The sequence below is a fragment of the Salvia splendens genome, chromosome 20, assembly GCF_004379255.2.
Source record: "Salvia splendens isolate huo1 chromosome 20, SspV2, whole genome shotgun sequence".
NCBI classification, from domain to species: Eukaryota; Viridiplantae; Streptophyta; class Magnoliopsida; order Lamiales; family Lamiaceae; genus Salvia; species Salvia splendens.
In genome coordinates this window covers 7,443,262-7,466,526 of record NC_056051.1, presented here as the reverse complement: position 1 = coordinate 7,466,526, position 23,265 = coordinate 7,443,262, and the positions used below count along the sequence as shown (strand labels likewise).

Sequence of the window (23,265 nt, the reverse complement as noted above, 5' to 3'; positions counted from 1 at the left end):
GATATATATTTTAGATTATTTTTTATTTCAAATTTCATCTATAATGCACCTCTAATTAAGCAAACTACTTGGAAGCAAATTAATTCAAAAGTAATAAGAATTTTAAAGTGTGCATTATTTGATTTTCAATTTAGTCATTGAGGAATTTAAATTAGGCTATCATTTTAATCAAGCAATCTTCAAATTTTTATTATATATTTTGCATTTTACTAATAATAAAAAAAATATGGAATTTGAGAAGAATAAAATAAAATTGAATTGCGATTTGATTTGATTTGATTTGAGATACAATGTTACTTATATTTATATATAATTTGAGATTTATGTGAATATTGACGTGACAACTGAAATTTTTAATGGTTACAATAATAGCGATTCTTTCGATTTGTGGTGAAATAGAGACATTCAAGTCACTGGGCCCGCCGGTGGATACCCTTTGATAATTACAAAAAACAATTACCATCATCTGGAAAATGTTGTTTTTAATATATTTGTAAAATATGTTTTAAATTAAAGACCAGGATTCGTGTGCGCGAGATGATCCTTTAAAAACAGGATCTGACTTGATTCCGACATGAAAATTTAAAATAAATTTCAATCATATCCCCTCAACCTGCAACCTTTATCCTGAAAGGTTAAATCCATCTCTCTTACTATACTCTTATAATAATCTATTTAGAATTTTAAATTTTGAGATACAATAAATAATTATCTGAGATGTTATCTTTACTTAGAAGTAATCTTTTGGCTTATTTGAGCAAATTTTGATTTGCACGCACCGCCAATTAATCTATCATAATTTTATGAACTTAGCACACTTGTAAAGTTGCAACTTATGATCATTCTTTTTCATGAATTTTGTTTTGATCCAATAAACTTAATTCTACTATTTTCTATACTCTGTACATCTCTGACCATGTGAATGAATATAGTTATTCATGAATAAATTAATCACATATATTTATATAAAATGTATTATCCATACGACCTCATTAATTATAAGTTGTTGGGATGTGATAGTACAAAAATCCATGGCATTGAATTCCCTAGTGCTCCATTTGCAATAGCTCAAACTTGAAATTATTTATTATACCTTTTTCCGGTCGACGCTAAAAATAGATATTATATGAATGTTAATAAAAAAAAATATTGAAATAGTAGAAGTAAAATTCGAATCTTACCAAAAAATAATAATATTGTTAATAATTAAGTAAATATGTTTTGAATGCAAAGTAAATGGAAAATGAATCTCATCATAGTTATAGAAAAAAATGATAATATTTTCCTTAACATTCATACATGCATAAGAGTAAAATAATATTGAACGTTGATTTTATAATAAGTTGTGAATTTAATTAATGATTTGATAACATCTGATATAAAGTATTAAATAATACTAATATTTAAAACAAAAATAGTGATGTTGGCTAAATAAATGGTAGTTCTATTCGTGAAAATTGGTACCAATAAATCTCTCGATTTTGTTAATATATTAGAAACAGAACAATTAATTTTAATTTAAGTCGTTCCTCATAAATTCGAGTATAAATTAAGAGATACATTGAATTTGCTAGACAAGTTGCCCGCCTGTCTCATTGTCCGCGACAAGCACCAATTTTCTGCTACTATTCTAGACCATAAACTAAACCTAGTGTAAATTAAATGTTGAATATATTTTACAGGAAAATATTTCTCCACCATGTTTTATAGTGACCACGAACATTTAGCTCCATTATCTCATTTAATCATGTTAATATTATTATTTATTTTATTTTATTTTGTACCAGTAGTATATTTTTTAATTTTACTACTTCAAAATTTATTACATGCTCACTAATTCTACAAATGATTTATTGTTCAAACTTCGGCTCACTTATTTTCTATGTGAGATCAAATAATTAAAAAAAAAATTAAAAAGCAAGCATTGGTTTGTTTTTAATATACTTTGAATAACAATATGTTACAAAGTAAAATAAATAGTGTAAAATTTAAACTAAATAAAAGCTATGCTCTAGAGAATGCTTGTTTATAATTCAAATATTATACTAATTTTTAGCATTAATTTTTTAAAATTTTAAGAATTTGTATATATAAGCGTGCCACGGTCAACATCAATGGGCCGTAACCGTAGTTTCATCACTCTTATACGATTTTGTAGAGAGAGATTATATAGTAGAGAGTCTAAAATTATACAATTTTGTACAGAGAGATTATATCGTAGAGAGTCTAAAATTATACGATTTTGTAGAGAGAGATTATATCGTAGAGAGTCTAAAATATCTCATACTCCACTTTCTTAAAAATCAATAAATTAATTTGGTTTTGAAATCTAGGATGTGTCATTGATACATTGTGCAAGTAAAATAAGATTTAAAGAGAAAATACTCAGATATATGAGTCTACCCATTCTGTTAATTATATACCTAATTTTTAATATTTTAAATGTCATTCTTAATTAATATTTATAAAAAAACTCAACATTTGATTACCTAACACAATTTTTTTTAATATAATTACGAAACAAATTGCCATTTTTCACAATATTTTTCCTTAATTAGTCGTTTTTTATGTCTATTTAGTTAATTTATGAAAAGAATGACTCTCACTGTTTTTTCGTTTGTAAACAAGGTCTTTTGCTTACTTCTATAATTTTAGTTATGATAAACTTATATTTTAGTCATATCAAATTTGAATTCTCATGTAGACATTTTCAAATTATCAAATTGAACGGTTTCTCTCTTCATAAAAAAATAGTAAAAGATAAACACACAAACTATAATAATGTTAGAAATAGGCACGCTAAATTTATACTCTATCTCCTCCGTCCACGATTTAAAGATCCATTTTATCATTTTGGAACGTCCACATATAATTTAAAAATTCATTTATTATTTCTCACTTTTAGCATACGGCCCTTACATTATAACACTAATAATACGAGAACCAAATTCACTTTTCTTCACAAAATCATATGAAATCAAATAATGATTTCTTAAATCCTACACCAAGTAAAAATAACTTTTAAATCATAGACAAATGGAGTAATTCATATCTTCAAAATCACCATTTCAATTTTTTTTATTTTGCAGCATTCATAAAAGTTACTCCTAAGTACCTTTCTATTTATAAGGTGCCTATATATCCATTAACAATAAATTACCTTTTTTTTTATCAATTATTCTCTAACTTTATCAATCTTACATTAAACTCTGTCACGTGTTCGTTTATTAACAAGACTATTTACAGTGGACGAAGAAGACGATAGAAAACCAAGAGAAAAAAATCACTAGCCTCTAGGTAACTAACAAACCCTAAAAAAAAATGGAGTAATATTATTTGTTGTTGACCCTCATTGAGTTCCTCCCCACTTTAATTCAAACCTAACCCCAATTACTATAGTTTTTCAGATATGGATATGCATGTACTGAAAACCAAGCATCTCTCTCTTAATATCCACAGCTAAGCATTATTGCTACTTACTTTGAATGAAGTATATGAACACGTCATTCAATGTTTCTGAACCTTTTTTTCCCCTTATATGGTTGTTGTTGAACTGCACCATTCACTCCACTTCTCCTAAGAGAGAGAACTCATCTCTCAATCCAACCTAAAAATAGACACATATACCACACAATCACACACACATAAAAACAATTCAAAGCTTCACAGAATTGGCATTGTGATAAAGTTTTCAGGTATCATAAAAAGAATATAGTCATTTATTACCCATCACCCATAATATTCAAGTCATTCAGTCGATAACAACTATACACGTATGAAAGTTTGCACCTATTTCATCTTTGACTATCAAAATTTTCTATTTTTATTCTCATTTGTATTTTTCTTCTCTTTATATAAGTAATTAAAAATGTAATTTTGCCTATCCATATGTAAATTTTTTACTATAAAAACATTAATGCTACATGCTTTTTAAACCCTAGTACAATCACTTCACATTCTTATTAAGTTAGGCCAAATGAGGGCTTTTATCCCACAACTTTAAAAGTTAGCCAAAAAAATGAAGTTTGAACTTTTTCGCAACTATCACATGAATTTTTTTAATGAAATTGAGTCTTAAACGGCAGTTGGAAAATATACATAGACATCGTTTTCATGTTACTTTCAGTGTTCTTAAAAAAAACCGCACTACTATCATTTAGTTCAAAATATCAATAATACATGTAAGTTATCTCAATCATTTTCCCGGTAAGATAATACTCCCTCCGTCCCACGTTACTTGAGACATTCTTTTTGGTACGAGATTTAAGAAAATTGTATTTGATAAATTAAATAAAGTAAAATAAAGTAGAAGAGAGAATAAAGTAAAAGAGAGTAAAGTAAAAGAAAGAAAACAGTCGGTGTGATTAGATGTTTTATTTTTAACTAAAAAGATAAATGACTCAAGTAACTTGGGACAACCCAAAATGATATACGATTCAAGTAACTTGGAACATATAGAGTAAAAAAGAAATTGAAATTTCATGAATCAAAGTTATAAAATAGACCAGAAGTTAATACTTTTCAATGTAATTTACCCAATCCAAATCTTTTTCATTATATATTTGTGAAATGCGTTCATATATATAATGGGGAAAAGGAAGGTACACATGGCTTAGCAAGTATAGTGCCACGTAGCAAGTGCCACACACCAAACTAAATAAATAGATGTGGGAGTAACAGCTTTGCCTCTCTCTCTCATCTCATTTCATTTCATTTCTTTTCTTTTCTTTTCTTTTCTTTTCTTTTGTTGCACTCTCTCTCTCTCAACCTCCAATACTGTTTTAACATAATTTCTCCAATTTTCCTCTTTCCCCTTAAAAATGTTTAGAAACAGAGAAAACACAATGTTGGTGTCTAGTGAAGCAGCCGAAGCTCCCCCTAATAACAATGGCAGTGAAAATCAAAATCCCTCTCAAAATCAAACTATTCCCCATTGCTCTTTCCCCATCATGCTTAAGGTATTAATCTTTTTTTTTATTATTAGCATAATTACTAATATTCAATTAATTGACCAGAATTTTGAAATTTCGTGTATTTATCGATAAATAATGTTTTTTTTTCAGTTTGTGGATGTTTCATATAGAGTGAAGCTGCATGGCGGCGGCGCAAAATCGAGAAATAATAGCATAATGGGCATGCTCGGCGGCGGCGCGTCAGCCGATGTGGAGAATCCGGCTGCGGAGCGGACGATTTTGAACGGGATCACGGGCACGGCGGCGCCAGGGAGGCTGCTGACGGTCCTTGGCCCCTCCGGCAGCGGCAAATCGACGCTCCTCAACGCCCTCGCCGGCCGCCTCCACCACAGCCACGGCCTCGCCGGCGCCGTCCTCTTCAACGGCCGGAAATTCACGAAGCAGATCGGTAAAAAAACCGGCTTCGTAGCACAAGACGACGTGCTCTACCCTCACCTGACGGTGAGGGAGACGCTCGTCTTCTGCTCCCTCCTGCGCCTCCCGGCCTACGTGGACCGGGAGCAGAAGATCGCGGCCGCAGAGGCCGCGATCGCGGAGCTCGGACTGGCGCCGTGCGCGGACACCATCATCGGGAACAGCTTCGTGCGCGGTGTCTCGGGCGGGGAGCGGAAGCGGGTGAGCATCGCGCACGAGATGCTGGTGGACCCCAGCTTGCTCATCCTCGACGAGCCGACGTCGGGGCTCGACGCCACGGCCGCGTACCGCCTGGTCGCTGCCCTGGGCGGGCTCACAGCCAGGGGGAAGACGGTCGTGATGTCCGTGCACCAGCCCTCCAGCCGCGTCTACCAGATGTTTGACGACCTGCTCGTGCTGTCGGAGGGCCGGTGCATTTACTCCGGTGCCAGGGCCGACGCCGCGCCGTATTTCGACAGCGTCGGCTTCTCGCCCGCGTTTCCCATGAATCCGGCGGATTTCTTGCTCGATCTCGCTAACGGTACGTCTCTCCTAATTAATTCTCAATTAATTAGTTTTTAGTACTATTTCTGGCGGACTCAGGCGGACTCAGTGACTATTTCTACATTTTTATTTATATTAATAGAATTAAAAATGTCACACTACATAAAATTACGCGCAGAAACATAAATATATTAAAATGAATAGGATTGCAAGTGTACAAAAAGATTAGAATTATTATAATGGATACGTATATATTGATGATCTGAATTTGAGGATAATGATATATGCATGTAGTGCTATTTGCAGTCATATATAGTCAAGCTTAATAAATGTTTGACAAGATTCATGAGAGTGATTTTTGGTGTCTGTTGGCTGAAAACAAGCATATTTGCTGTCTTTAATTAGACAGAGACTATTATTGCACTATTGTTTCTATCTAAAGAAAATCCTATTTCCCACTTGCTCATTTTCAAATCTTACTTAAATCCTAAATTTCACTGCAGTTATTATCAATTTAGTAGTAGTATATATGTTAGGTCAATCGTATAACCTACCTAGCTAGGGTTGTCCCTTTTCTGTTAAACATATCCATACATAAGTTTTAATTTTTTTTTTTGAGTTTTTATATGAACTTAATTTTCTCTTTTGTGTGCATTTAGATTCAATTAATGTGGCCCATGTACACATATTTGTCAATATTTGTAGTGTAACTCACTGTAGCAAAACCAAATATGGTCCAAGAAATAAGAGTGGTCACACCTGAAATTGTTTTAATAATGGCATTTAATTGTTGGGGAACAGATACTTTTCCCTCATCCAGAAATTTTTCTCCCAATTTGTACTATATATACATCGTCGTTTTCACCATTAAAGCTGGGCCAACTTATAATTCACAACTTTCATTTAGACATTGACACTCTAGTGAGTATTCACTCTACTTGAAAGAAAAGATCAAAGACTTTCTAGGTCAGCACAAGTTGTGCATTGAGAGGTGGTTTTGACAATAATATTTGATAAGTAAGTATATATTAAGAGTAAGCTGGATTCGACTATAGTCAATAGTTACTCGAGGTATACACTTCGAGTTGGAAATAGTAGTATCTGATACGATAGTTAGTACAATACTCAGTGTAGCACTGTACATACCAACCCCTTCGTTCGACCTTTGAGTCGAAAGGAAGGCGGGTAGGTGGATATCAGATATCGGATATCGGGATTAATTTTAAATTTTCTTGATGAGATGTAAAGGCAGTGGGGGGAATTTTATTAGGAGAATAAATGAGTGATATCTGGTTTTCATACCACGTGTCTCCTATCTTTTGAGCTTTTTTGCTTTCTCACTTTTTTTTTCTTTAAGCCATTTTCTCATGATGCCCACTTTCTTTTAGTGATTTTGATGCAGTGTTTTCCCCAACTATTTATTTTTGGAAAAGTGATGATATCTCATGTCTATCATAATTTCTATAGTTGGATTGGATGGATTTTTTTTTTGCTACATTGATTTAGATGTTAAATTATGTCAATACATTAAGCCTAGAAGGCTAGAATATCCGTTTTAATTATAGTCGAAGAAGATCTCATTTCTAAACTTTTTTCTTTTCACGAAAAAGTTTATTTAAATTGTTGAGATGGGAGTTGGTGTCGTCGTCAGATTCGTTCCACAAAATAACTCTAAAAAAAAGCAATTAAAAAAAATGTAGGATCTTGAAACATTGTAGTACTACAAAAGATAGAATAAAAAAGTAAAAAATTTGGCAACGTGTCATTTGATGCTTATTTTTCCTACCCTTATTGGGAACGTGGGTCCGATCTCTATATCTTCTCATTTTGTTTTTGATTCTTTAATCTTAAAAGAATTCTCAAAAAATTCTCTATCATCAGAAATATTTAGTGTCCTTTATATGCCCCTTTTCTTTTATCATAACGTGTGAGATAAAAGTCACCACGTTCTCAATTTTTTTTGCTTGAGATATTCGATAAAAGTAGATGTGCATTATTGAAAATATGATAATTATGCATAGGAAAAAATAATGCATTATTTGATTAGATGATCCTACCGACATATATAGCTCGTTTGTTTTGACCTATCATTGTAGAAAAAAGGATTGAGAAAACGATATGTTATGTGTATGTATTAGTGTGTGTGTGTGTTTTATTTTCTTTTCTTGGAGTGAAGTGGTGGCTGCACTAGCGTAGGGTATGGCCACCCCCTTCCCACAAACCAAAATCTTTAAATTTTTTTGGATTGACACACGCACAAAAATGAAAAATCACTTTGAAATGGATGGAGGGTGGAGGATGAAGCTAGATTGTGACTTTTCAACAAGACCCCATTTCCCTCTCCCATTTTTTTTTTGACTTAGATGACATAAGTTAAACTAATGTGTGTTTGTGTGTGTGAGAGAGAAAGAGAAAGAGAGGTCTTTTAGTACACGTTTCGTCCCACTTAATTAGCCACACACGTTAAACTGATACGCCTAATCGTCACCTCCTTAACATTAATACTAGTCGGCATCAATTTTTTTTGCAGTAACACAATTGTGAAACCTGAAAATTTGTGGGACTGACTAGAATTTGACTAGGATCGTGGATAAAACGTGGTACTACAATAAAGTAATAATGCCTTTCAAGAATAGCTAGTACTTAGGCATATTAGTGCTATGGTCATTTGTCAAGCACCTGGATATGTTTGCCAACTATAGTTAGTGAAAGTCTGTCTAGGTCACAAAAATTTTATTTAATGACAAAATTGATTTAACAGAGGCCGTGACATAAAAAGGGTTGGGTTTGAAGAATTTCCTAATTAATTCGTTGATTCTTTTTTGGCACTAATTTGGGTGTCGAAAATAGATTGGTGGGACAGTGTCACTAACACAAGTTTATATTTGTGGAAAGAGTACAAATTAAAGCATCTCCCACTTGCTCAATATTCTTAATTTTGTTAGTTGTTTAATAATTAAGGTTGTTCGATTTCAAGCATTCAACCTAATTAAATATTAGATTAGGAATGGATTAGCTTTGTTAATCTCTCTTTGTGGCTAGACTTAATTATGATAATGTGGATTGTGATAAATATGATTGCTTGCGTAGGATAGCATCCAACTAAAAAGTTGGCATTTTGAATACCTAAGAATATTTGAATGGATGCATTTTTAGTCCATCATCAATGGCTCCACACACACACTACACACACTAGGCATATGTGATGTTTAATTCGACAAGAGGAATAATGTGTTTTTACTTAATAGATCAACGTAGTTAAGAAGAATACTAATTTATGTGTTATTTTGTATTTCTTGAATAAAAACTAGGAAAAAGAGACAACATTTTGCAGAGGTGTCATGAGACATAGATCTGTGATCTGGAAAGTGTTTGTTGCCTTTTCTTTGCATATATACCTTAATTAAAGCAAAAGAATTTTTGTTACAATTCTTTTATGGTGTGACATTAATAAATTAATATTTGAAATGAAGCTAGGTAAGTGGTGGTGATGGTGGCCCAAATTAATCCATTAGCAGCCATTATATAGTGAGTGGACTCCCAACTCACCACCAACATTGGACAGCTCTAATTAGTTCATGTCTATGTTTACTACTATAACATATGTCTTAAATATCTAGCCACTTTTTTACTAAGTATTGTCGTATGTTGGGATATCTTGTTTATTTGGTCATAAGATCAATATGAGTGTGACTTTTACCATATGTTGAAATTTGGTAATTTTTATTGTTGATGTAATGAATCTTGTTTTTATTGTGTGTAGGGGTATGCCAACTTGATGGTTTTAATGAGAGGGAAAGGCCTAATGTGAGGCAAACTCTTGTGGCATCCTACAACAATGTGCTTGCTCCAAAGGTTAAAAGGGCTTGCATGGAAGCTCCGGTGGTGGTGGCGAGCTCACGGGAGAGGAACGCGAACCCCCCGACCAAGGAGTACAGCTGCACGAGCCATTTAGAGACTTGGGCTAACCATTTTTGCGTTCTGTTGCAACGCAACCTCAAAGAGCGAAAGCACGAGGCTTTCAACTCTTTGAGGGTGTTCCAAGTGATCGCGGCCGCTTTGCTAGGTGGCTTCATGTGGTGGCATTCCGACTATAGAGATGTTCAAGACCGGCTAGGCCTCCTCTTCTTCGTCTCCATCTTCTGGGGCGTGTTCCCCTCGTTCAACGCGGTGTTCGCCTTCCCTCAGGAGCGGGCCATCTTCATGAAAGAGAAGGCTGCGGGGATGTACACATTGTCGTCCTACTTCATGGCCCGGATCACCGGGGACCTACCGATGGAGCTCATCCTCCCCACCCTGTTCCTGTCCATACTCTATTGGATGGCGGGGCTCAAGCCCGAGCTGACATCTTTCGTCCTAACGCTACTCGTCTTGTTGGGATACGTGTTGGTGTCCATTGGCCTCGGCCTCGCGCTTGGCGCCTTCATCATGGATGCCAAGCAGGCGTCGACGATGGTCACGGTTATAATGCTCGCGTTCGTGCTAACCGGGGGGTACTACGTGCACAAAGTACCCTTGTTTGTGTCGTGGATAAAGTACACGTCCACGACGTTCTACACCTACAGGCTGCTGATCAACGTCCAATACGGGGACGGGGAGAGCATCTCCTCGATGCTCGGTTGCTCCTCGACGAGGAGGCTCCATGAGACCTCGACTTGTAGGTTCGTGCACGAGGACATCACCGGGCAGATCCACCCGGCGTCGAGCGTCGGGATTATGGTGATCATGTTTGTAGGGTACAGATTGCTGGCCTATCTCGCCTTAAGGCGAATCAAAGCTTGATGTTGGAAGAGGGGATACACATAAAAGTGGGTTGTTGAAGAGATACGTTTTGTGGTGGATTCGAGCCAACTCTAATCGTGGAAGTAGGAAAGTATTAGTTTGAATCAAGATCAACAACTGTAAATAAGAAATTGTAAGACAATTACTTTTTCAATGTCATGAGCTAGCAATTAACTAGCTAGCTGCGCCATTTTAATTCTAATCAAGATCACATGTATTAGGATGTTGGTACTTTCCGGGGCGTCGGGGGCTCAAGAACAGTTTGTCGGGGGGTTACGGTTCCAATGGAAGTGGAGCCATAATCAGCCCGACAACATACTTGACGGTCCGGGGTAACATTTCCAGTTCAAAAAGCATAAACACTGATCCAAATTCGGCCCGAATCCACGATTCTGATTTAACAATGGATCTTGGCTAATTGTGTGTGTGTGTGTGAGAGAGAGAGATATGAAAGAATTAATTTACTGAATTCCGAAAAAACTCTATAATAAAAGTTAGAAAATGGGTTCGAGCTAGAACCTAGACTTGTGTGCAAACTCAAACAAAAAACGCAAAATCGAGGCTTTAAGATCTTTTACCTCAGACCTATCCTTTGTTTCAAAAACGCCCTTCATTATGCTCGTGTACAATCTCTCAAGCTGTGGGATGTTGTAATCTTCCGACCGATCCAGCAGCAGCTTCTTGATGGAATCCACTTGGTCGGAAGTTTCTGCACGCGACATGCCACTGTCTTGTGTTGTGTTTCCCATCTGCTCATCGCCATCGGAAACTGACATCTCTACTGTCGGCTGCTCTGTACAGTTTGCCTCGGCTTCTTCAGTTGGCTTTGGTGGTGGATCCAAATCAAGGGCTGATCCCTCTTCTGCGACCGACAGTGAGGTGAAAAACAAGCTCCAAGCAATTAGTTTTCAAGAACCATGACGATCAGCTAGACGACGTTGTTTGAAATGAAAAGCGAAGATGGTACCTGTTTGAGAGGCATCAGTTTGTTTCTTAGACTTTCTATTTGGTTCATTGCTCAGATCTAGATTAACTTCTGGCTGCACATTATTAAGGCGGGCGCTTGCCCTAGTCATCGACATCATTTGGGTAACAGGAGGTTGAGGGATAGTAGTCCCGTCTTCAGCGGGCAATGAGATTGGGCCACCTTCCTCAGCGATCTTGTCACAAAATGTAACCAAGGAAGGGTCCATCTGGGATAGCATACCGTGAACCTGAAAAGAGCAAAATGGCACTTGCATAAGATGGATTTGAGGCTTCAGCTAGAAAAGATAATCATTTTAAGCGGTTTAGGAACATACAGAATCGCGAAGCTCATGTGCTCTACTGACGATCCTAGATCCGTTGTAATCATCCCCGTTGTATTTCTGTGGAAGATCAGAAGAGATGCCAGAAGATGAGTCATATAATTTATGGAGGACGGACATGCAAATGTACAGATATAGAAAGGTCAAGCCGCTTCAAAGGATATGACAGAATAATCAGCAATCATCAGAACTCGTCACAAGTCTTACATGCTTCTTTAGTTACTTCTAGCGCACTAATTGCTATGAAGCATTTTTGCATAAGGTAGCCACATTTTATCCATTCAACATGCAGAGGCATATTTGGAGCATTATTTAACAGTTTTACACAGAGACGGACCTTAGCATTAGCCAAAATGAGGTCGAAATCCTCCACGAATGATTTACATGCGATATATTTTCCACTGTCAACACGCTGCAGCAACGTTGCGATGTCCATAGGGTTCTGGATTATTGCATGGTAGTTTGGTGCATCTTCATCTGTGACTGGATAATGGAAGGCACTGAACCTCTTATCATATAGAACTCTGTAAAGAAATAAAGGAGTCAGAATCCGGAAAGCTTTTGAGACAATCATGAAATGATGTAGATATGAATTTGACATGGAAACCAGCAGTTAATCAGGTATATATCAATTCTCACCGATTGCAAACATCTCGAAGGCACATCCGTAGTCGACGAAGACCATGGCCCTGTGCTTCGGCTTTAGCCTTCAGCTCAGAGATCTTAGGTCCAGTAGCCACTTTTGGTGCCTTTGGAAGTTCAGGAAGGCCCTTAGATGTAGCTGATGTCGTCACCTCAGTTTGAACTGACAATGCTGCTTCTATCAGACGATCAAAAAATAATGATCTGTCTTCTTTTGATGGTGAGCTTAAATGCAAACTGGTAATGGGCCCAAAATGAACAAAGAAAAGGAACAAATTTTAGCATAATTTGAACAACAATGTACAGCAGATGAAAAATAAAGGTAAAAGCACATAATTGGAAAATGGAAATCTAGAAATTCTACAGACAGGACCTCTACATTCCAATTATTTAATCACAGTTAAGGCTTGGAATACAGATAGGGAATGCAGTTACTTGAAAAGTAGAGTAAAAAAACATCAGCTTAAAATAGATTGTCTCAAAAAAAAAAAGAAAAGAAAATGAATGACTGTCCCAAATAAAGGTTTTCTGGCATCCTAATTGATTTTTTTTCCTAAAAAAACAACAAAATTTAATATAAAATTAGACTTCGCGTATTTGAAGAAACATTAATAGCGACTAGAAATAGGAAATCAAGAACAAATATTTGGTGTATAAGTTTGGACAATGTGATGCAGCTACAAGTTAAATTTAGACCAAAATTATGAAAGTAAACAGGTCATAATTATGAAATATTGATAGACATACACATGGTGGTCGGAAAATATTGAGGGACTATCATATATCTCAGCAAGCGGGATAGAAGATGTTCCCAATAGTAATATGGGCAAACCCGAAGGTAATTCTTCCAATAACGTTCGCATTACAGCCTTGAGTTGGTCATGTGCCTAAAACAAAAAACGAACCTTGAGTTGGTCATGTGCCTAAAACAAAAAAAAATGTTTAACCAATGATACAATCAACAGCAAAATATTTATTCTACCGTTACTTGATAAAATGAGTAGTGCATACACATAAATCAATTAACAGCAGAAACCAGATCAAGATATCACCAAAAAATAAGTGATAATTCACTCACACTCTCCCACCAAAGGTGGAATTGAGGCAAATATAGTATAGATGGCGTAGCTCTCCTGGCTTCACCAAATATATGCACCAAAGCTTCCTCTGGAGTTTTAGCTCCAGGATCAGAAAGTAAAGATGGCAGAGCAAGAGAGTGAACAGGAAACTTCTCGAGTTCATGTAAAACTGCAGGCCCAAGATGATCCTGCAAACCAAAGCATTCATTACGTACTCGTCACATGTAAGCCTTATAATGATTGATATAAAACATATTTAAAAGAGGAGAAAAATTACGACATTTACCAGCCCAACACCATCGTCACCACACAATAAAAGCCTCGGCCTATAGACAAGGGAAATTGCGGATCCATAGGAAAGCATTGAGAGCTTTGTTACATCTGATGAAACAACAGGGAATATGTCACAAATGATACTCATAGCCTTTTCCAGAAGTTGTTGCAGACATGGATAAACAACAGGTGATAATGGCCTCGAGTTCACAATGGAGCCTCTGTGTGCAGCAGGGGTGATTGTTGTCATGGCCTCTAGAAAGTGATTCTTTTCCACCTTCACAGAATCAACATCTATCACGAATTTGTCATCACTTGTATAGACTTGGGGATATCTTTCCCGAAAAGCACGTATTGCAGCTTCAGTGCATAGAGCTTTTAAATCAGCACCACAGTATCCTACACAACTAGCTGCAAGTTCCAGTTTTAGCTCCTTCGAAGGGGCCTCCTTCCACTTACGGGTATGTATTTCCAGAATTTCAGCACGTGCTTCACAGCCAGGCAAGGGAAAGTTGAACTCACGGTCAAATCTCCCAGGGCGCCTCAAGGCTCCATCAATAGCATCAACTCTGTTGGTGGCACCAATCAAGACTACTTGTCCGCGAGAATCAAGACCATCCATTAGGGCAAGCAGAGTTGACACGATTGAATTATGAATCTGCTCTTGCTTGCTAGACCGAACAGGTGCCAGCCCATCAATCTCATCGAAGAAGATGATTGAGGGCTGATTCTTTTGAGCTTCTTCAAATAACAATTTCAATTGTCTTTCAGCTTCCCCAACCCATTTGCTCAAGACATCAGCCCCCTTACGCATATAAAAACTGACTTTCTGTCCAGCCTTTGAAGCAGCACACGCCAATGCTCTGGCAATCAATGTTTTCCCCGTGCCAGGAGGACCACATAATAAGACCCCCCTGGGTGGAGTAATATTGTAACTTGCGAAGAAGTCTGGATATAACAGTGGAAAGAATACCATTTCCTTCAAGGCATCAATATACCCAGACAAACCACCTATATCATCAAAACTTACAGACCCATCAATTTGAATGGGCTGAATGTCAGCCCCTCCTTTGGAGCTTGGACCAGCAGTTTGAATACCAGAAGATAAATTAGAAAGTGCATCATTTTGATGACCCCAACCAGATGCAGCAATATTTAACCCCAATGACGCAGTCCCTTGCATGTCTAGCCCTCCAAACAACCAAGGCGCAGCTGATCTGCTGCCACCTCTTCCCCATGGTATTGGAGGACCTTGATCAAGCTCATCTACTAGAAGTGAATCATCAGAGTCGTCAGCTCGAGTCATTCGATGACGTTTATGAACTCGTGAGCCCCTCCTTGAATCCCTGCCTGCTTTAGAACCCATTCCTTGATGAAGTACTCTACGTGGAGATCTTGGCATTTGTTTACTCTGCTCTATCGAGAGTCTGCGGACTTCTGCTCGATTGCGGAGATCATATCGCCTTGTACCCTCTTGCTCTTCCCCCTCTTCATCATCACCATCTTCTTCTTCATCTTCACCATCCTCCTCACCCGCAACCTCCGCTTCCCCCTCTCCATCATCAGCATCATTATCGTCAACATCTTTAGCATTATCTGGTTCGTCATTTACCTCCTTTTCGTCAGATGTGCTTTGTTCCTCATCGGATTCTATGCGCAATGCTTTTCTAGAACCTCCTCTGGAACGTCGAGGCCGTAGTCCTTCACGACGAGGTCTTAGCCCTTCACGACGAGGTGTCAATTCATCTTGGCTTGCAATGTTATTGTTTATTCTGTTGCTAGATCTTCGATACCTAGGCACTGGAGACACCATCAAGTCATTATCCTCTGTTCCAGAACTATCAGTGTATTCCTCAAGATTCATGGGCATCCTCCGCTTCCTGGTAGACCGCCTAAGATTGCCATCCGCTGACTGCAACCAAGATAAATAACTTCTTTTAAAATAGGGAATCCATCAATTTTAGTAGAAGTTTGACGCAAAATATTACAGCAAGAGAATTGTATAACTTGGACCTCACTGAACAAATGAGACGAATAATAAATAAATATATTGTAGAATATATGTGTATCTAACTTTCCTTGTATATCTCTAAGTACTTATTTTAGGATTAGATTTAACGTGGTTGTAATCTTAGCTTTCTACTCCCTGTATATGTAGGAGAATCTCTCCCTATGAAATATACTATATTTTTCTTCCATATATGTGTATATACTTCTCTGTTCTACAAAGTAAGTAATTAATTACGTAAAAAAACAATACTTCATACGTTTTCTTTTGCGTTTCTTTCCTTTTGGAAAAACTTCGCCAAATGTGCAGATGAAGCTCTCTTCTTTGGCTTCTTTTTCTGACTCCGCATAACAATATTTGGAGTATAATACATGTGGCGATTATGATGCCTTGGCCTACTCTTGAGCCTATCACTTGTACGAACTGGCCTTGAATCTGGCCCATCCTCCACAACTGATCCTTTTGAGAACATCAGAACCACTAGAGTCTTCCCATGATCTAAAAGTAACACAACAGCAATAGATAATAAGTTACAAATACATAGAAAGATTTTACTGAACCTCAATAATCAGCAAATTACTTGAAAGAAATACAATGAACCACTAGGCAACTACATATGCAATTTGGCCATATGACCAATGCAGTCACCCCAAGGAACAGTTTGAGGCAGGATGCTAGGGATACACCCATGCCAAAAGAAAAATTATTTAATTTGGTGCTGGTAAAAACCGCAAGCAATACAGAAAATTTACAACATTGTTCACACTCTACAAAGAAAACAGCAATATTCTAGATTATACCTCACATGCAAAAGAAATAATCAATTTTCTGTTACTAACCTAGGAATTTTCATAGGTTTCTACTCTTTAACAAAGTGAAACAATGGCAGCACTTTATGATATCAGCTTGGGTTTAAACTTCTGCCAGCATACAAATACTGAATCAAACATCACTACAGCTACTACCACTGCTGCTAGAAAATCAATAGTAAGTAAATAACTTTCTTTTTCTTAGAATAAAGATCAATAACGTTCACACCTACAATTAGCTTTCACTTCCTCTCTGAGAAAAAAAAACTAGTATTCAGCCACAATCTTCCACCACACCAAGCACTTCTCCCTCTTAAATCAACACAGACTCAAACATCAAGTGAAGGGGTGAACCAGCATATACCTAGCTGGGACAAATGCCCCACCATCCTTCTTCACTGTTGCATATTTATACATAAATTTCCCACTATATCTATAAACTACACTAAATGCCCCCTCTCGAATACATAAAATTTTCCTACATAGTATATTTTTGCCCCTTCTCAGTGAAATCCTAAAATAGTTCCAGTCCGCCAATATCCTAGACCTAGGAAACAAAAAAGAAAAAAGAATAAAGAAAAAACAGAGTAGTAAAATTGCCAGTTTTAGAACCAACAATTACCAAATTATTCACGAGTAACAAAAGTAATTAAACAAACATCCAGTCAAAATAGTTCCAGTCCTCCAATACCATAAACCTAGGAAACATAAGAGAAAAAAGAAACACAAGAGCAGTAGAGTTGCCAATTTTAGAACCAACAATTATCAAAAATTTTCACGAGTAACAAAAGAGGGCTTCTCCCTCATTAATCGACGCACACAAGCAATCATCCAGTTAAAATAGTTCCAGTTATCCAATATCCTAAACCTATGAAACAAAAAAATAAAAAAAACAGAGCAGCAGAATTGCCAATTTTAGAACACCAACAACTACCAAAATTATTCACGATTAACAAAACTAAATCAACAAACAACAATCACAACGATACAGTTTACAAAAACAAGATAGCTTGAAATGCAATTGCATGCATTGCGTATGCCGTGAAATTAGAGAAAACAACAGACAGCAGCTGGAGAATCAGGAGATACATTTCCAAAAATATAGGAAAATTTTCCCAGGAGATGCAGATAAATACAGCTCAACAAGAAAACAATCAGCAATTGACAAAATCAACAGAGTTTTCGCAGGAATTGGAATGTTTACCTTCAGATGATTTCCAACAAATGCTAAGAACTGAAATGTCAGGTGAAAAAACTCGGGGGTTGCGGTGATATAGAGAGAGGTTTTTCCTTTTTTCATTGCCTATTTTAAATTGCAAATATAGTATTAATAATTTTTTGTTACGTTAAAGGCCCATTAATGTTAAAGGCCTTAATAGCCCCAATGTAGTTTTTAAGCCCAAAAAGATATCAATAATTAAGTCATTATTGGCCCAACGGTTATAAGTTGTGCAATTACAGCCACGCTCCTCGAAGTTTTGTTGTATTACCAAATAGGCTCTTATACTTGTGAAACTTCAGTTTTCCTCCCCTAAAAGGCAGAAAAACTCTCTCATGTATACTAAATGATAAATTAATTTCTTACTTTCTTTTTCTCTTTTTTCACAGTTTATTCTTATTTATTTCGCTTGACAAATTATGTAGGTTCACTTATGAGAAAATTATTAAGTATCAAATAAAATATTATGACACGGGATTTAATTACCTCGATTATTAACTTGTTAAATAGTAAGAGTAATTAAAAATGAAAAATTCACAATTTGAAGTAAAATATGTTTTCTCTCTCCTTTTTCTTTTTTTTCCATTTTATATTTCTTCCCCATTTCATATTTTTCCTTTGTTTTATTTTGTTTGCCATATTTATTTTTATTTATTCTTTTTCCTGTTTCCTTTTGTTATATCGATTTTATTTTGTTTTTTTCATTCATACGACTATTTTAGTCTTATATTTTTGGGAAAATCGGGTTTATGGGGGAGTTCACACTAAAGATTACGTAAATGTACCCATTTTGTTATCTATTCCATAAATGGGAAAAACGCCAACCACATTGGCGTTACTATTTATAAATACGCCAACACCATTGGCGTTTTATTATCGCGTCGTATTTTAGGTGTATTTTCACAAAATACAGCCATTTAAAAACGCCAACTTAATTGGCGTGTTTTAGGATAAAACGCCAATATAGTTGGCGTGTTTACTTATTAAAACGCCATTGAAGTTGGCGTATTTACTATAGAAACGCCAATAAGGATGGCGTGTTAAACTTAAAAACGCCATTCAGGTCGGCGTGTTTCTGTTGAACCATATACTTATCAGATCTCCCCCAACATCGCGACCCTAAACACTTTCCCTCCCCAAAACGTGAAAACCCTTCCCAAGGCAGAAAAACCTTTCTCTCGGGTCGACCCGGTGGTGGATTTAAGCGTGGATATTTTGAATTTGGCTAATTCTTCCAAACATTAGTCCTTCTAATCGGTTAGTATATCAAATTTTAGACTCATTCTTCTAAACATTAGTCTTCCAATATTTGATTGATTGTTGTGATAATATATATTGTAGTGTAATTAATATAATAGTTTGACCAATTGTTATGGGCACACTAATATTTTGATGGATTATTATGATAGTATATATTTTAATAGAAATATTTTGATGGATTGTTGTGACCTAATTTTGTTACCAATATTTAATGGATTGTTATGATAATATATATTGTAGTGTATTTAATAGAATTATTTTGTCAAGTGTTTGGCTGACTCTACATAATGATGAATGTAAAAATAATACATATTTATTTGTGTTTTACATTATTGCAGATAGTATGACGTGGTGTGTCAATTTATATTGGGGTGGAAAGATAATTCCCGGAGCAGTTATTTCGTATGATCCTCCTTTTGCTAAAGGATTCATTATGTTGGATGAAACAATTTCGTACGATGAGCTGGTGGAAAAAATTTGTGAAAGGATGGGGATAAGCATATATGAAAACAATATTCAAATAATATGGAAACGTACTATATGCTTTGGATCCGGAGTCACGTTTATAGGTGTTCAACTAGAAGAAGTATGCATGCAACAAATGTTTAGTGAGAGTATGGTTATTGGAGGTGTAATTGAATTATATGTTGAGTATTCGGCAATTACTCAACATCATAGTCATCATGTCATAAGTTATGATGCTGGTACATCTACGAGAGCCCAAGAACCATATTTTGCTGCAACACAAGATTTTGATGTTGGTACGTCTACGAGAGCCCAAGAACCATATTTTGCTGCAACACAAGATTTTGATGTTGGTACGTCTACAAGAGCCCAAGAACCATATTTAGCTGCAACACAAGATTTTGAAGCTGGAGGCGTGCATTTAGGGGAACGTGACAATTGTGATGTGGTTGAGGACATAATAGGTCCTGATAAAGCCGACTTTCTTGATCCACAATCACCTTATTATTCTGAAGATTCCGACACGGTTAGTTCAGACTCAGATGGTGATCCATCGGATGATGAACAATTTGTTGCTTCAAGACCATCCATTCCACTTGGAGAAACAGCAGTTGGAGAAACATCAGTTGGTGGAAGGGCAGTTGGAGGAAGAGTAGTTCCACAGTTCCCACAGCCTGGAATCAACTACTTTCGCACCTTACCAGGTCCATATGATAGTTTTGATCCCAAAAACTTTGAGCGTGATGATCCCAGTGTGCATTATTGGAGTGAAAAAGATCCTACCAATGTCGGTTTGCATACTAAATTTAGAACGAAGTTGGAATTGAAGGCAGCTGTGACTCATTGGCATTTGGAAAAAATCCGACAATATACAGTTGTTGAAAGTAAAGGAAAGAGATGGCATGCAGTTTGTAAGTGGCCACAAGGAAATCCGAAAGATACGTCCTTACCTAAATGTTTGTGGGAGTGCCGAGCAACACTGAGGAAGCATGATGAACACTGGCAAATTAGAGTGTTCAGCACTGCTCATACTTGCATGGGGGATCGTAACTATAATGGCCACGCTAATCTTTCGTCGGGTATGATAGCGTTGAGTGTTCGCCATCAGATAGAAAACGATCCTTGCTACAAGGTAAAATCAGAACCGTGGAACCGGGGGAGATCCGGGATATACGGTTGGACAATCCCGAATTGGCGCAACACTCGGTGTGGCAGGTGTGGCTCAGCCAGATTCCAACAAATAAGCGTTGTTATCGACATCCATATAGGACGACCGGCATCTCCCGGTGGAGATAAGGCATCCAAATAAACTACATGTGATACAAATTTTTCAAAATAATTTCCATAAAAACAAAAATCAAAAAACCAAAAACATTTTATAAATATATGAAGTACCTGATTAGGATGCATCATGGAGAACTGATCTCGGAAATTTTCAATACAATGTCCGGGTGCTTTTACATATGACGCCGGGCCATTCCATCTAAAAAATTTAAATTATGAGCGAAGAACACAAAAATTGATGAACATTAAGTTTCAAAAATGAATAAATGAACAACTTACGCGCTTGCGCATGGTAGATAGTCTGTATGCACGGGATCTAGCATCCTAGGTCTAATATTTGGGATTCTCTCCCAAGCCCAAAGTTGTAATAGAGTTAAGGCTCCCCCTACATCCGTCCTCTTAGCAACGGACGCTTCACACAAATTGTGGTACAAGCAAGCAAGCGTCGCCCCACCCCAGCTATATGTAGAACACCGTTCTATATCCATGAAAAAGTGTAGGTAGAAGAACGGAATTTTATTTTCGGAGGCGTTGGGGATCATCAGACCACCAAGTAATAGCAGACAATATATACGAGCCCGCTGAGTATATATGTACTGTTCGTGGTCACCAGACAGCTCAATCCTCAATTGGCGCGATAAGCTCGTCTGCTTAAAAGCCATTTCCTTCAACTCAGATGCGTCCGGTATGAATCCTAGAAAATCCAAACACCTGTCCATCCAATGTCCCGCTTCCGTCGGGGGGATGTAAGCTGTCAGAGCCTCTCCATCAACTTTCAGGCCCCATAAGACCTCGACGTCTTCCAGTGTCACAGTCGCTTCACCGACTGGAAAGTGAAACGTGTGAGTCTCTGGCCTCCAACGTTCAATCAGAGCTGTGATAAGATGGTGGTCAATGTCTTTTGGTTTACCACACCTTAATATACCCCCAAACCCCATCTGGTCCACTATTGCCAAGACATATTGATTGATGGGAACATCCCAAATTATTCCTTCATATCGTCGGCAACGTACATATTCGGATTGAACTCCTGCCCATATATTGTTAGAGACGTGTTGTCTCTGAAAATATAATACAGATGGATCCGCAGGACCACATGCAAGCCGACGACGAGAGGTTGAAGATGATGCCATAATTTACCTACATAATCCAAATTCAAGAATAACCAACCATAACATTTAATCCAAATTCATAATCCAAATTCAACAATAACCAACCATAAACCATTTCAATAATTAGATACAATTTAATCCAATATCACAAAATTGAACACCAACATCAAATAATTCACTTACACAACATTGCACATTCAAAATCATAAACCAATTCACCTACACAAAATTAACAATTTCAATTAACAATTCGCCCAACCTACCAATTTCAATTTTGCCTAACCTAACATTTTCAATTTGTCCAATTTCAATTTGACAAACCTAACAATATAAACAAATTTAACAATCTAAACTAATCAACCAAAACCCACATAAACCAAAACAATTTGCCCAATTTTTTAGCTATAACAACCCTAGGGTTTAGGTTTATAATCAAATTTATACACAAATTAACTTAAACCCAAACAATCCAACATAATAATCAACAATAATATCATTCAACCAATCTAAAATGCATAATATTTCTACTCAATTCACAACCCATTACAAACCCTAGCTATCCACCAATTACTCTAATAATGTAAAAGGTAAGCATACTAACCGAATAAAATAGATGAATTTGGGGGAGAACAGCACCGATTGATGAATGTAGGCCGAAATCGCGGAGAGGATGCGCGCCGCTGGAGAAATCGCGAAGGCTGTGTATGGTGAGATTTTCGCGATTTGGGGGAGGAACGCCTGATATATCACCCTGAGTAAACACGCCACTCAGGTTGGCGTTTCTAATATTTAGTAAATACGCCAATCATGTTGGCGTCTTTTAGGAAAACGCCAATATGTTCGTCGTTTCAACAACGATAACACGCCAATTACAAAGGCGTTTTTTTATTTATACACGCCAACCAAGTTGGCGTGTTTTATCGTAATTGCAATCGGAGAGAATACGCCCCAAAATACGACACAAGTAGAAAACGCCAACTTCGTTGGCGTTTTTACCTTAAAACACGCCATTAGTATTGGCGTTTTTACTTAAACACACGCCAATGTGGTTGGCGTTTTTCCCATTTATGGAATAGATAACAAAATGGGTACATTTACGTAATCTTTAGTGTAAACACCCCCATAAACCCGATTTTCCCTATATTTTTTTGTAAG

General features: G+C 36.8%; 2 protein-coding genes across 2 annotated transcripts; one reads left to right on the top strand and one right to left on the bottom strand.

Annotated features, from left to right (window-relative positions):
• Nucleotides 1–4,705: 4,705 nt before the first annotated feature.
• Nucleotides 4,706–10,854, top strand: LOC121782893 (ABC transporter G family member 25-like). The gene is made up of 3 exons (XM_042180883.1): nt 4,706–4,958; nt 5,064–5,907; nt 9,634–10,854. The coding sequence occupies exons 1-3, from the start codon at nt 4,821–4,823 to the stop codon at nt 10,650–10,652; spliced, it is 2,001 nt and encodes a 666-aa protein (XP_042036817.1). The 5' UTR covers nt 4,706–4,820; the 3' UTR covers nt 10,653–10,854.
• A 244-nt stretch (nt 10,855–11,098) lies between these two features.
• On the bottom strand, nt 11,099–18,061 carry LOC121782892 (ATPase family AAA domain-containing protein At1g05910-like). The gene is made up of 10 exons (XM_042180882.1): nt 17,975–18,061; nt 16,221–16,459; nt 13,967–15,865; nt 13,680–13,868; nt 13,349–13,488; nt 12,599–12,838; nt 12,297–12,483; nt 11,954–12,019; nt 11,620–11,866; nt 11,099–11,514 (listed from the first exon to the last, which is right to left on the bottom strand). Exons 2-10 carry the CDS (start codon nt 16,431–16,433, stop codon nt 11,165–11,167), a joined length of 3,531 nt encoding a protein of 1,176 aa, XP_042036816.1. The 5' UTR covers nt 16,434–16,459; nt 17,975–18,061; the 3' UTR covers nt 11,099–11,164.
• Nucleotides 18,062–23,265: the final 5,204 nt, after the last annotated feature.

Bases quoted from the DNA above. Each gene is read 5' to 3' on its own strand.
- LOC121782893 (XM_042180883.1), top strand. From the start codon at position 4,821: ATGTTTAGAAACAGAGAAAACACAATGTTGGTGTCTAGTGAAGCAGCC. The intron at 4,959-5,063 runs GTATTAATCTTT...TTTTTTTTTCAG, and splicing joins CTTTCCCCATCATGCTTAAG to TTTGTGGATGTTTCATATAG. The intron at 5,908-9,633 runs GTACGTCTCTCC...TATTGTGTGTAG, and splicing joins CTTGCTCGATCTCGCTAACG to GGGTATGCCAACTTGATGGT.
- LOC121782892 (XM_042180882.1), bottom strand. From the start codon at position 16,433: ATGTTCTCAAAAGGATCAGTTGTGGAGGATGGGCCAGATTCAAGGCCA. The intron at 13,869-13,966 runs GTAAATGTCGTA...TTTGGTTTGCAG, and splicing joins GTGACGATGGTGTTGGGCTG to GATCATCTTGGGCCTGCAGT. The intron at 11,867-11,953 runs GTATGTTCCTAA...TGCTCTTTTCAG, and splicing joins CACATGAGCTTCGCGATTCT to GTTCACGGTATGCTATCCCA.